Source organism: Zootoca vivipara, chromosome 9, assembly GCF_963506605.1.
Source record: "Zootoca vivipara chromosome 9, rZooViv1.1, whole genome shotgun sequence".
Lineage (NCBI taxonomy): Eukaryota > Metazoa > Chordata > Lepidosauria > Squamata > Lacertidae > Zootoca > Zootoca vivipara.
Genome location: NC_083284.1, coordinates 74,578,506 through 74,593,251, shown reverse-complemented (window position 1 = coordinate 74,593,251; position 14,746 = coordinate 74,578,506). Strand labels below are relative to the sequence as shown.

Sequence of the window (14,746 nt, the reverse complement as noted above, 5' to 3'; positions counted from 1 at the left end):
CCATTTTCAGGCCACCCTTTTGAGGTAGAGATGCTGAGGTTTGAAGATGGGGTGTTGCAAATGCACATTATGTGTTTCATGACTGAGTTACAGCTCTTCCCCATGTGTGGCTCAACACCTTCGTCATTAGACTCACTATTCAGTACAGATCAGTTGCCATTCTGTTTCATTTAGATACAGGTGCAGTATATTAAAAGTAGAAGCAGATAGGCCAAGTTGAAATGTCTTTCTTGGACAGGGTTGGATTTCAGCACAGACAGAAGATTAAGGGGGTCAGAGGCAGAAGACAGGTTGAATGGCAGACATGGGGTCATGTATCAAATTAGGCAGGTGCCATAGGCAATAACAATAATAAAAATAAAAATGTTGGGAAAGATTGAGGGCACTAGGAGAAGGGGACGACAGAGGACGAGATGGTTGGACAGTGTTCTCGAAGCTACGAACATGAGTTTGACCAAACTGCGGGAGGCAGGGGAAGACAGGAGTGCCTGGCGTGCTCTGGTCCATGGGGTCACGAAGAGTCGGACACGGCTAAACGACTAAACAACAACAACAACCCCGCCCATCTGGGTGGCTTCCAACCGAATATTGAAAACATTACAACCATAGTCAAAGACAGGCTGGTGATCAGCACTAGATTGGGGAGGGAGGTGAGGCGAGGTCGTCCATATGGTTCTCAGTCCATTGAGTTGCTGAAGAACCCAACCTGGATTTAGACCCAAACAGACTGCTCTTAGTTCCTCAGGTCATGGCTAGTCTGAAGAGCCGTACTTCCAGCTTTGAACATTGTATGGGTGCTGCTGCAGCATAGCAGAGATTGGGGTACTAATTCCCACCACTTGAGATGCCGGAATCTGTACTTTGAGACTTAGAACGATCCTTTAGATTTAGAACGATCCATACAGTATTTCCATTTTTGCTGCTTTTTTGTTACTGAAGTAAGCAGTCAAGCGGAAAGAGTTCTTAAACCCAATGATATATACGGGGTTTATTTGTAGCAGTGCATGCCTTTCTGACATGATAGTTTGTGTATGCCATTTTGAGTAGTTATTCGCTGGCGCAGAAATGATAAGCCTCGTATCACCACACTCTAGGGGCTGTGTTACTTTGCAAACCAAGGAGTTCATCTTTTTTATTATTATATATTTATTTATACCCCACCTTTCCCCCTGAGCAGGACTCAAATAAAAACAGGAACTGCTAAAAACATAGAGAAATCGGTAATCAAAATACAATTGAACACTGATAGAACATATATTGTGTGTGTGTATACACACACACACACACACACACACACACACACCATATATACTCAAGTATAAGCCTACTTTTTCAGCACCAAAAATGTGCTGAAAAAGCCACCCTCGGCTTATATTTGAGTGAGGCGGCGGAGAAAGACACAGAACCTGGGGTTTGGAGAAGCGCTGCGCTGTGACTCTCCGAACCCCCGTCCTATGCCTGCTCTGTGTGAGGCAGCAGGGAGGGAGAAGCGGCGAGGAAGGGATCCTTCCTCGCTGCTTCTCCCCCCACCCCGCCGCCGACAGCTGGAAAAGACATGGGATGTTATTTATTTTTATTTTTGAAATTTACCAGTAGCTGCTGCATTTCCCACCCTCGGCTTATACTCAAGTCAATAAGTTTTCCCAGTTTTGTTGTTGTTGTTGTTTTTTGAGGTAAAATTAGGTGCCTCGGCTTATATTCGGGTCGGCTTATGCTCGAGTATATACCGTATATAAAATCTGTTTAAAACATACCAGTATATTATTACTATATATTTAGTAATCTTTTTCTATAGATCTTGCATTTTTGTGTGCCTGACTACAGAATCTAAGAGTACAGAAAGCCTGTATGATTGTTGGCACTTATTATAACCAGTACTTCTATGTAGTTTGCACATTAGTAATACCTCTCCAATGTATTTTTTTCAGGATCAAGCAGTCTGGCTTCGATACCTCAGTATAGTCTGCATTCTTGCAATAATTGCATCGTTTTGTATTGGACCAGGTAACAATTTTTTTCAAATGAATTTAAGTAAACTATCAGCCACTCATACTGAAGTCTGTTGTATTAGGGGCAGTATATTTCCTGTTTTAGCCTGTGAATGTCCATCAGGGTGGGAGTGGTGAAACAGACAAGGAGAACTCAATGCTTATAATGACAATATGAAGTATGGTGTGTTGTAGATATGTTCATCTACCTAGGTTAGTACTGGAAAGCACCATTGATCTAATTGTGGGTTCTGCCGTCTCTTAGCCATAGCTGCCAAGTCTCCCATATTCCCCGGGAAACCCCCATTTTTCCAGCCATTTCCCGCTGGCAGCCCAGATTAAAAAAAAACCCGTAAATCCCCCGGATTCTTACCGGCCCAGGGAGGCTCCTTCTGCGCATGTCTAGAGTCTCTGGACATGTGCAGAAGCGATTTCTGGCACTGCGGCCATTTTGGAAATGGGCAGAGCATGTGTAGAAGCGACTTCCGGTGCTGCTCTTCCCAGTTCCAAAATGGCCGCAGCGCAACTTCTGGCACTGTGGCCACTTTGGAAATGGGCAGAGCATGCACAGAAGCAACTTCCGGTGCCGCTCTGCCCAGTTCCAAAATGGCCGCAGTGTGACTTCCGGTGCCACGCCATGCCGATCCCGGATTTTTCAATCTGGGAGTTGGCACCTATGCTCTTAGCTGTAAGCTTACAATGGATTGTATCCAATTCCTCTTCTCTACAGCCCCCTGCACACCATCAAAATGTGCTCTGGAGGGTTGGGAGACCTTCTGGAACAGATTTTGGGGGCAGGAAGGGAGAGGACAAGAAGGAGAAATCCTGTTGTTGCATGAGCGGAACTCTGCTCACAGAGTGCTGGATAAAATCCAGTGTTTCTAAACCCAATATTCTTCTGACTACAGTCATACCTCGGTTTAATTATGCTTCGGTTTGAGTACTTTCAGTTTAAGTACTCTGCGGACCTGTCTGGAACGGATTAATCCACTTTCCATTACTTTCAATGGGAAAGTTCGCTTCAGGTTATGTACGCTTCAGGTTAAGTACGGACTTCCAGAACCAATTACACTCATACTTTGGGTTAAGTACGCTTCAGGTTGAGTACTCCACAGACCCGTCTGGAACGGATTAATCCACTTTCCATTACTTTCAATGGGAAAGTTCGCTTCAGGTTAAGTTTCGTTGTTGTTTAGCCACAGCGCCACCTGGGTCATATTCGACATATTTTGACATATTCCTGTATATGATGTGTAGTAAGATTCTCCATTTGGCACTAAGTGAAGCTGAACCAAAAGCTCTCCAAGCAGAACTTTCAGCTCAAAATTTGAAGTCGGGAGAGGGGAGGAAAAAGAGGGTACTTTGAATTTGGGGTTGAAATATTTCAGTGCAATCCTTACGATTCCTTACTTTTGCACTTGGCAGCAGAAACAATTCCTCTTTTTAAGCTTACTTTAGCTACTGGTTGTAGGGGCAGCAGATAGGGTTGCCAGACTCAATAGAGGACAGGACTTCTGTGCCTTTAATTTCCATGCTCTCTTTTAAGCCTGGAAACCTTAAAGAGAAACCAGCAGACCCTTTGTTTAATTTCCAAGCAAAGGGTCTGCTGGTTTCTCTTTAAGGTTTCCAGACTCAAAAGAGAGCGGGGCAATTAAAGACACAGAAGTCCTGCCCTCTATTGAGTCTGACAACCCTAGCAGCAGATCTCTTTGTCGTACCCAATGGCCACCTGAATGCTCCTGAAATCAGAGAACCACATCATGAAATAGCATCGTTCTGTGAAGCATTCAGGGGGAGGAGCCCCTCCCCATTGCAGTCTCCATTTACCCTGTAGAAGCCTCCTCAGAATGACCCTCTGACAAGCAGCTGCTGCAAACAGCAGCAAACAATTGTTAAGGGGGTGGGGAGAGAATGAGAGATGGAACCACTGCTGCTATAGCCTGTGAAGGCAGTGGAAGGGCTCTAAGACTTTCTCTGCTAGCCTCCCCAAAAAATGGACAAATGGGGTGGCAAATTCAAGGGAGACCTCAGCCCTAATGCAGTTAACCCATTCAGAAGGCACTTTCATCATGCTCAGCCATGCATTGTTTTGCAAATTTCACCCAGTATTTTGACAGTTGACGTGTGATATTGCAACGTAAAGGGGAAGCTTTGTTGACTGAATGCTGCAACCCTAAACATATTTTCCCCAAATTTACATTACGTACTGTGGAATCAGAGTTTTAATGCTTTCACCTGGTGCTAGAAGAGCCAGGGCCTCAGCAGGGCTAAAGGGGCCTAATATGGAAAGGATCTCAGTTTTCCTTACATGTCATGTCATATTAAAACGACACCACTGCTTTAGATTTGTAGCTAGTATTTTTAGCCCCCAATGCAACAGTCTTAATATGATTTGAGGTGTTTCATTAGCCATTCTGATGGCCCTTTTGTTCAGACCACACATGTGGGATGTAAATGATATTGTTTCTTCACCAACGCCAAGCCTATTACTCATGTATTGTAGTAAAAAAAAAAGTCAGAGATGGTGAGCTGAAACAGGAAAATTTGGGGGGGGGGGGTTTACAGATTAGAAACATGTTTACTGATCATCTTACCCTTGTCTTTTTTGTTGCAGGCGGAATCCCATTTGTCCTTACGGGAGAGTTCTTCGCTCAGTCTCAAAGGCCCGCTGCATTCATGATTGCTGGGATAACAAATTGGCTCTGTAACTTTGCCGTTGGACTTCTTTTCCCTTACATTCAGGTACGAGCAGTCTTAACATTTAACTTAGCTGTTTGGACTGTTGCCAGAAATGGAAAGTGCCTTAATTCTCACCATAAACCCAAAGACTTTTGGATAATGAATGAAACCAAATCCTAACCCATACAAGGTAGCACTGGCCTTCTTTTGTCCGGATGTTTGTAGCCCCAGTCCTGCAGCTTTTAAAGGCAGCAGGTCTAAAAAGTCTAAAGGTAAGTGAAGATGCCCTTAACAGAATGGCTATTCAAATTCACCACTGCTTCAGCTCAGCCTCCACAAGGGAGGAGGATTTAAATTTACCACATTTGTAGTTTCTGTATGTAGCCAAGTAGAGTAAAGGAGGTGGCCAGCCTTTTTAATTCCTCTCCCAAATATTGGACACTGTTGTTCAAGTTTTAGTACTGTTTTTAAAGTGTCTAGTCCGTAAAAGAACCTTTTAATGAAGGTGAAAGAGGAAAGCGCAAAATATGGTCTGAAGCTCAACATCAAAAAAAACTAAGATCATGGCCACTGGTCCCGTCACCTCCTGGCATATAGAAGGGTTCTTGGGTTCCATGATCACTACAGATGGTGACAGCAGTCACGAAATTAAAAGACGCCTGCTACTTGGGAGAAAAGCAATGACAAACCTAGACAGCATCTTAAAAAGCAGAGACATCACCTTGCCAACAAAGGCCCGTATAGTTAAAGCTATGGTTTTCCCAGTAGTGATGTATGGGAGTGAGAGCTGGACCATTAAGAAGGCTGATCGCCGAAGAATTGATGCTTTTGAATTATGGTGCTGGAGGAGACTCTTGAGAGTCCCATGGACTTCAAGAAGATCAAACCTATCCATTCTGAAGGAAATCTGCCCTGAGTGCTCACAGGAAGGACAGATCCTGAAGCTGAGGCTCCAATACTTTGGCTACCTCATGAGAAGAGAAGACTCCCTGGAAAAGACCCTGATGTTGGGAAAGATTGAGGGCACAAGGAGAAGGGGATGACAGAGGACGAGATAGTTGGACAGTGTTTTTGAACATGAGTCTGACCAAACTGTGGGAGGCAGTGGAAGACAGGAATGCCTGGCGTGCTCTGGTCCATGGGGTCACGAAGAGTCGGACACGACTAAACGACTAAACAACAACAACAAAGTCCTTATGGCTGCCGAAATACTTGGATGTGTGTGACAAAGGGCTGTATCCAAACTTAGTGAACTTATTGAAATCAATAAGGCAAATTAGACAAAATATGAGACCCGCAGGTTTCAGTGGGAATAAACTGCAATTAACTCATTGAGTTAATGTCCTTAAGGACGTCTTATGGATTACTTCAAATCTGTTCTACTGTTGACAATACTGTTAAATATACTTCAAATCAGCTCCTTGAGCTCCACAGCTCCGTGCATGGCCGCTGCTTGGGATGGAGGAAGGTGGATTGTGATCACCCCACAGAAGGAACGCATGTCGGTATCAGATAAGCAGGGCCAACAAGCCCATGAGGCAAGGAAAGACCCTCAGGGTCCATGGGAGCAGCTGATCTGGCTTCCAAAGAATGCATCACCGGCATTGGAGGCTGGATCAGTCTCCTCCCCAATTCAGTGGCGTCGCAAGGGGGCGGGAGGGCGGTGCGCCTCAGGTGCCATGTCTGGAGAGGTGACGCCTGGGCGCGGTGGCGGGAGCAGCCATCGCACCATTGCAGCCACATGTGGAAGATCCCACCACCGTCCGTACAGCGCTTGGGGAAACCGCTACGTACAACGCATGTGTGGTGTCACACGCATGTGCTGTATGTAGTGACGCCGCACATGTGCTATACATAGCGGTTTGCCACCGGCGCCACCCAAGCGCCGTATGGATCCCTCTGGCGCCGCTACAGCCGCAAGTGGAGGATCCCTCTGCCGCCGTTGCAGCCGTGAGCAGAGGATCCCACCACTGTCCGAACGGCGCTCGAGCAGTGGCAAACCGCTACATACAGTGCATGCGCGGTGCTGCATGCATGCACTGTATGTAGCGATGCTGCACATCTGCCGTACATAGCAACGGCAAACATGCGTCGTATGCGCAATGTGTGTACAGCCAGCAGTTTTCCCCGCCCCGGGTGTCAGTTAGCCTTAGTTCGCCCCTGCCCCAATGCCACCTCTACAGTGGCCTGTCAGGAAGTAGGAGGTGCTACTCGTCTCTTTCCACCCCTAGGGAGGAAATGTTGGGGGCTGCCCTCCAGGGTCTCTTGGGCCCTTTTCCCCACCGCAACAACCTTTGAGTCCCACTTCAACTACCATATAAGGTTGATTCCCCTCCCCCCCCCCGGCTCCTGATATAGATCTTCGCTCACCCCTTCTTTCCTGGTGTGGGACTCCTTTTGTGGTTTGTCTCAGGCGCCAAAATGTCTTGGTCCGGTCCTGCGCATCAGATACACATTGTCATCCCTATCAGATAAGGAGGGCATAAACCCAAGTAGCATATTTTTAATTTGCTGAGATTAAAACCAGTTATTAAGAGCAGAGTTTTGACCCAAGACAGAAAAAGCACCCATCCCCCAGTCCTGTTTTTCCAAAGTAAAATAATTAGAGATTTTTATACCTACATGCAATTAGGATTCATTTTCGCATGTTGACCCAGCTCTTATTCAGAAGAGAGAGAAAATGTAATAAGTCAGTTTTCCGTATCTTCTCTTGTCCACTAACAGTGGAGCTTCTTGCTAACAAGACATAGGCTCAGCTTGTGCTGAGATCAAAAACTGATGTGATGAATCCTGACAGTACATTCCAGGGACTCTCAGGTCTCATGAACTAGTGAATATTTACATTTCTTTGGTATCCTGCTTAAAGGTGTATCTGCCCAAGGCATAAAGGTTCTTTTGATCCTGATGCGTGTGGGCAGTGAAGAGACGGGCTGAGCATCTATGAAAATCAAAGGATCAGAATTTAGCATGAGTTCATAGTCACAAATGTTTTTCAGTCTCTCTCTGAAAATGTGTCAACATGGCAAGTTTCAGCTCCTCAAACTGGTTACCTGCCAAAACACAGTTTTAATGGTCAGATAAATAAAGGGGCAGTTCATATCATTACCGTACATTCCTGATGTGATTGGGTGTTGTTGTTTTTTAAGTCTCCATGCCTCCAACAAGGCATATGCCAACAAGCAGAGGGACCCAGGTGGCGCTGTGGTTAAACCACTGAGCCTAGGGCTTACTGATCAGAAGGTTGGCGGTTCGAATCCCTGTGACGGGGTGAGCTCCCGTTGCTTGGTCCCAGCTCCTGCCAACCTAGCAGTTCGAAAGCACGTCAAAATGCAAGTAGATAAATAGGAACCGCTACAGCGGGAAGGTAAACGCCGTTTCCGTGTGCTGCTCTGGTTTGCCAGAAGCGGCTTTGTCATGCTGGCCACATGACCTGGAAGCTGTACGCCGGCTCCCTCGGCCAATAATGCGAGATGAGCGCGCAACCCCAGAGTCGGTCACGACTGGACCTAATGGTCAGGGGTCCCTTTACCTTTACCTTTATGCCAACAAGGAGTTAAATAGGCTCACTCTCTCATCATTAGATGGCAGCAGGAACCCTGGTTTGTGAGGGCACCTGTTCTATGGCATCCTGGATATCTCTTGGTTATTGCCTTCCTTCACAAGCGAGTCTTTGAAACTGCATAGTTTGGTCAGAAGGTGAAGTAAGAGCAAGTGCAATGCAAAAATATACAATGCATTGAATATACACATTAACATTTCTGCTTATTCTTTTTGTATAAGCTGCTCTATGCACATACTACAGAAGAGGATATACATGCTAAATAACAAATAGCATGGTTTTTGCATTGCTTTACAATTTTGCATTATTATTGATCTGTCTCCAAGCACTAACAGCTTGCTTCACACCTCCTTTTCTGCACATGTTTTCTTCTCTCCTCCACCGCAGGATTTCTTGGTTGAGATCTTTTCTTTCCCTGAAAGTGAAGAACTGCATTAGAATGTGTTTCTCTTCCCCTTTTTGCCATATAGACAGCGCTGGATTGCCCAGTAACAGTGCATGTGTAGAGCGCCAGCAAAGCAGGGGCACCAAAAATTTGAGGAAATTGTTTTTGACATAATTTTATTTTTCATTTTTTTAAAAAAAATGCATCAAAGGAATCCTCATGGGCAGAAAACAGAACTTGGACTTTCTTACACTCTGCTACATAATCTTATTTTCTGGTTTAGTATTGTTTTATGTTTAATTTGATATGGGGACACCATCCTATTTTCAGCACTTAGGGCAGGGGTCAGCAAACTTTTTCAGCAGGGGGCCGGCCCACTGTGCCTCAGACCTTGTGGGGGGCCGGACTATATTTTGAAGAAAAATTTGAACGAATTCCTATGTTCCACAAATAACCCAGAACTGCATTTTAAATAAAAGGACACATTCTACTCATGTTAAAACACCAGGCAGGCCCCACAAATAACCCAGAGATGCATTTTAAATAAAAGCACACATTCTACTCATGTAAAAACATGCTGATTCCCGGATTGTCCGCGGGCCGGATTTAGAAGGCGATTGGGCCGCATCCGGCCCCTGGGCCTTAGTTTGGGGACCCCTGACTTAGGGTCTCTAAAGGTCTGGGCCTGTGGATAATAGTCCATAGCAAATGGAACACTGTTCAGGCATGGATAATAAGGCACCTGGTGCTCACTGCTGAAATCTGCCATTTTAAAAAGTGGATGAATTTTGTTCTGAATATTACTTTAGTTTTGCAAAAAGGAAGTGGGTTATCCACCCCCACCCCCACCCCCAGTGAACTATGAAAAGAATGCAAGGAGCCTCCAAGGATCTTTGCTGCATTTGGTCAGTGTCCTAAAAATTTGTAATTCTATAAACTTGTGAAAGTAGCACTGCCAGTGTGCTTGTGTTTTGCCGCGAAGTCTTATGCATGTTTCAGAAGCAAGTCCTACTCTTTTCAAGGGATTGCAGCCTTAATTAATAATAATAATAATTATTTATTATTTATACCCCACCCATCTGGCTGGGTTTCCCCAGCCACTCTGGGCAGCTTCCAACAGAAAAATAAAACACAATAATCTATTAAACATTAATAGCCTCCCTGAACAGGGCTGCCTTCAGATATCTTCTAAAAGTCTGGTAGTTGTTTTCCTCTTTGACATCTGTTGGGAGGGCGTTCCACAGGGCAGGCGCCACCACCGAGAAGGCCCTCTGCCTAGTTCCCTGCAACTTGGCTTCTCGCAACGAGGGAACCGCCAGAAGGCCCTTGGTGCTGGACCTCAGTGTCCGGGCAGAATGATGGAGGTGGAGACCCTCCTTCAGGTATACTGGACCGAGCCATTTAGGGCTCTAAAGGTCAGCACCAACACTTTGAATTGTGCTCAGAAACGTACTGGGAGCCAATGTAGATCGTTCAAGACCAGTGTTATGTGGTCTTGGCGGCCGCTCCCAGTCACCAGTCTAGCTCCCGCATTCTGGATTAGTTGTAGTTTCCGAGTCACCTTCAAAGGTAGCCCCACGTAGAGCGCATTGCAGTAGTCCAAGCGGGAGATAACTAGAGCATGCACCACTCTTGCTAGACAGTCTGCAGGCAGGTAGGGTCTCAGCCTGCATACCAGATGGAGCTTATAGACAGCTGCCCTGGACACAGAATTGACCTGCACCTCCATGGACAGCTGTGAGTCCAAAATGACTCCCAGGCTGCGCACCTGGTCCTTCAGGGGCACAGTTACCCCATTCAGAACCAGGGAATCCTCCACACCTGCCCGCCTCCTGTCCCCCACGAACAGTACTTCTGTCTTGTCAGGATTCAACCTCAATCTGTTAGCCACCATCCATCTTCCAACCGCCTCCAGGCACTCACACAGGACCTTCACTGCCTTCACTGGTTCTGATTTGAAAGAGAGGTAGAGCTGGGTATCGTCCGCATACTGATGGACACCCAGCCCAAACCCCCTGTACTTCTTTGCTCATTGCTGTAGTTCAGCATGCGTAGAACATTCTGTCAGCTGTAGTGTGGAACATTTTGAGGATGACAAATCTGATTACAGAGACAAAACATCTCCCTTGCCAATGCTTTATGAATTGCCCTCTCCCTAGTTCCTACCATCACCACACAATTGGACAGTGGTTCTAAGAGCATCAGATGCAGATGCTCTCTGGGGAATTTCAGGAAGGACTTGCCCCAATGTATTAATGGACCAAGACTCCCTTTCCTTCAGGGGGTAGGACCAGGAGTCCTATTCCTTCAATCGCGCACAGTCAGCGTGATGCAGAAATGTAGGAGTGCTGTATACCACATGCTGCTTATTAGTGGTGGGATAAACTGGGTAACTATTTGACTTTCTGTGTCAGCTATCTGGTTTCTTCTGGGCTTACATGTCCCAATTATTTTTGAAACACCTGCACTTGTGTTACTTATAGACAGGCTTAAAATGCATGCTCACAGCAGCAACTTTAACACCTGCACGGATGTACCTAAAATCAGGCCCCTGAGCCAGCCGATAACACAAAATTGCAAGCAGAGGGTAGTATTGTCACTGACATTGTTGGAGTGGTACAGACTTCCACTCATGTGATGGGACATCTTTCTCTCATTGTCGCCCTCCTCCTGCTCTGTGTGCACCTTCAAAATCTGCTCCAGTGGGTTGGGGCATCCTACAGAACAGATTATTTGGGGGAGGGGGGAACCCTGCAAGAGGAGGACAGGGAGGGAGACATTTCATTTTGTGAGTGGAATCCCACTTATTATTATTATTATTATTATCATTTATTTATTTATTAAATTTATATACTGCCCTTGATCCAAGGATCACAGGGCAGTTTACAGTATAAAAACACAGAAATATGCATACCTGCCAAGTTGCTGTCCGAGAAATAAGGGACGGGGCCGGAAGTAGCAGACCGGAAGTAGCGCTGCTCCCATTTTGGAACTGGGCAGAGCAGCATCAAAAGTCGCTTCTGAGCATGCTCCGCCCAGTTCCAAAATGGCCGTCGCGCCAGAATAAACCGGGGAAAAACAAAAAAAATCCGTTTTTTCAGCTAAGAACAGCTGGAAAAACGGGAATTTCCCGGAGAATACGGGAGACTTGGCAGCTATGAATATGTAGCATAATAACAATCAAAAACAATAACCCCGCCACCACACACATAAAAAGCCATTGCTTAATTAGCCAAAGACCTGGGAGAAGAGGGAGTGCATTTGCCGGTGCCTAAAGATATGCAATGAAGGCGCTTGGTGAGCCTCTATGGGGTGAGCATCCCTCAAGTGGGGAGCCACTGCAGAAAAAGCCCGTTCTTGGGTTGCCACTCTCTTGCAGAGGAGGCACACAAAGAAGGGCCTCAGGTGTTGATCACAGGGTCCAGGTCGGTTCATATGGGCAGAGGCGGCCCTGAGTCGCTTAAGGCTTTATAGGTGAAAACCAGCACTGTGCACTGGTCCTGGAAACTAATTGGCAGTCAGTGCAATTGGACCAGGATTGGTGCAATATGCTCAAACTGTCTTGCCCAATGAAAGCTACCTGGCACTACGTAGCATTGGATACAACCTAAGGTAATAAAAAGCTGACATGACCTCACATTGTTCCAGGGCATTGTGGGGATTTTTGAAATGTTAGCTGGCAGCATGGAGGATCAGGAGGGCACTGGAAATGTTCACACACATCCCAAACATTACTTCAGCCCGAAAATAGTTGAAGTTTCCCCCTTTCGTCACTGCTAAATAGGGTGGCAAATCTGGAACTAAATAGGGTGGCAAAACTGGAACGTTCTCATAAGTGGAAGGCAGCTATGATTTGTTGGCTGTTAACTTGGTGGCAAACCTTAGTGTGCTCCAGAATATTCTACGAATATCCTACGATTGCCCTTGCTTGAAGCCTTGCCTGGTCGGTTCCTTCATAATTGAATTATTCATGTTTTAAAAGAGCATGGCTTGTACTAGTCAGTGGTTGATAATAATTCACACTGGTTACATTAATTACCTTTTAGTTCACTCCTGGGTGATTTTCTATAGGTTTTGTTGCTAAGAGCCTCATTCACGGCTTTTGACAGAACTCCATTTCTAAAATGAGAGGAAGCTGGGGTTGGAATGTTTCTAGAGTCGTAGTCTCTGCGCTAGAAGCTCTAATCTCAGACTTGAGGTGGAGGGGTGGCTCCTTGTTAATAAAAAGGGAAGTGCTCTTTTATTTATATTGTACCCCTCGCATGTTCTCAAAATGATTTCTGTTTGTTTGTTTTTTGTACTATTGGTAATGCTGGATGGGGGGTCCATTTTGCTTTGTTTTTTTCAGGAAGGCTTGCAGACATACTGTTTCCTGGTGTTTGCTGTCGTCTGTCTCGCTGGTGCCACTTTCCTTTTCTTTGTTCTGCCTGAAACGAAAAACAAGACTCTTGCTGAAATCAACCAGGCCTTTGCCAGGAAGAAGGTGCCTTTAGAAATCCGTGAAATGGACTCGTTTGAAGCCAAGAGCAAATCAATGCAAGAACAAGACCACGAACACAACCTGTCTTCTACACTGGAAAATGGAGAATCCAAAAACAGGATAGTCTAAAATTATGTTTAATAGGAATATTTTTTTTTTGCATCTTATGTACTGTATTAATAACCACAATCATTCCTTCAGCCTAGACATTTTTTTTAATCTCAGTGTGGTCATAACCAGGGTTGATCTGTGGCACAGGAGATGGCAAAGTATAATTCAAAATTAACAGAAGCAAATAATGTAGAGGAGAATTGCTCAAGGAAGTGAAACTGGTCATTGATTCATTTAAATGTACAGTCATACCTCAAGTTACAGGTAGGTAGCTGTGTTGGTCTGAGTCAAAGCAAAATAAAAAAAATTCCTTCGGTAGCACCTTAAAGACCAACTAAGTTTTTATTTTGGTATGAGCTTTCGTGTGCATGCACATGAAAGCTCATACCAAAATAAAAACTTAGTTGGTCTTTAAGGTGCTACCGAAGGAATTTTTTAATTAGTCATACCTCACTTCAGGTTACGTGTTTTCATGTTGCGTACCGGAATGGGTTACTCCGGGTTTTGCCGCTCGCACATGCGCAAAAGCACTAAATCACACAGGCACAGGCGCGGCGCTTCGGCTTGCATCAGTTCCATGTTACAGACGGGCCTCCGGAACAGATCCCGTCCGTAACACGAGCTTCCACTGTATGCAAATTCAAGCCGGATAATTGTTTTCTGAGGCAGAGGATGGCGAGTGGGAAGCAGTTGGTCAAAGGGCCCATCAGCATTTCAAATTGGCTGCAGTTTCCGACCTCCCCTGCTTATCAGCGATAGGAGACTGGGTCCATCATCCTTGCTCCAGGCCCCAGGCTCTGGGGTTTGCCACGGAGGGCCCTTCTAGGAATCCCTCCCCACTCTGCTTCCTTGCGGCTGATACTGTCCCCTGGACCTGGCCACTTACTTGCCACTTCTGGGGCAAGAGGCCTTTGAATGTTTCCTTGTAATTTTTCCAGTGTCCCCTCAAAATCTGAAGGAGCAGAATCTGCTGTAGTGGAAGCATCAAAGGCGCTAGACAGGGATTAATTCGATCTATGAGAACTGGCTGCCTGGTTATGGGGGGGGGGGTGGTAGCTGCAGCCAGTAGCTTCCTGCTGCCTCCCTATAGTGTGGAGCTGCGTGTTCTGTGGGGAGATTAGCTACTCTGAAAGTAATTCCCTGTAGATGCAAAGTTACTTTGGTGCTTCCATTAAGGGAAAAGTGACATTCCCCATGTTGGTGGTATGCAATCTGATCAACAGCTGCTCACCTCCTTGATTGAGCTTGTGGTCGTGTTCAAGGAAGAATTGTTAACCATGTGACTTTGTATGCATTGTGCATGCTAAGGATTTCTTCTTCATGTTTAAGGAATTGTTTGAATCTCAGGTTTTTTACCACCTGCTTAATCCATGTCATTTCCTACTTTAAAACAAAATCAGGGCCCCGCTCTGCTTTTGTGGGCTATTTTTTTATTCAAGCCAGATTAGAACTTTAGTGTGTCAGAATAGTTTTCATGAAGTGGCAGCTGTTTTGTAAATAAAACCAACTGATTCTGTGTATATATATATATATTGAAATCTAAC

General features: G+C 45.5%; 1 protein-coding gene across 4 annotated transcripts in view; it reads left to right on the top strand.

Annotated features, from left to right (window-relative positions):
* SLC2A9 (solute carrier family 2 member 9) overlaps positions 1–13,561 on the top strand; it is a 76,746-nt gene extending 63,185 nt beyond the window's left edge. For all 4 annotated transcript variants that reach the window (XM_060279063.1, XM_060279064.1, XM_060279066.1 and 1 more), the window contains 3 exons: positions 1,929–2,004; positions 4,603–4,730; positions 12,960–13,561. In XM_060279063.1, coding sequence (XP_060135046.1) covers positions 1,929–2,004; positions 4,603–4,730; positions 12,960–13,220 — 465 coding nt within the window. In that variant the 3' untranslated portion in view covers positions 13,221–13,561. The remainder of the gene's footprint in view (positions 1–1,928; positions 2,005–4,602; positions 4,731–12,959) is intronic.
* Positions 13,562–14,746: the final 1,185 nt, after the last annotated feature.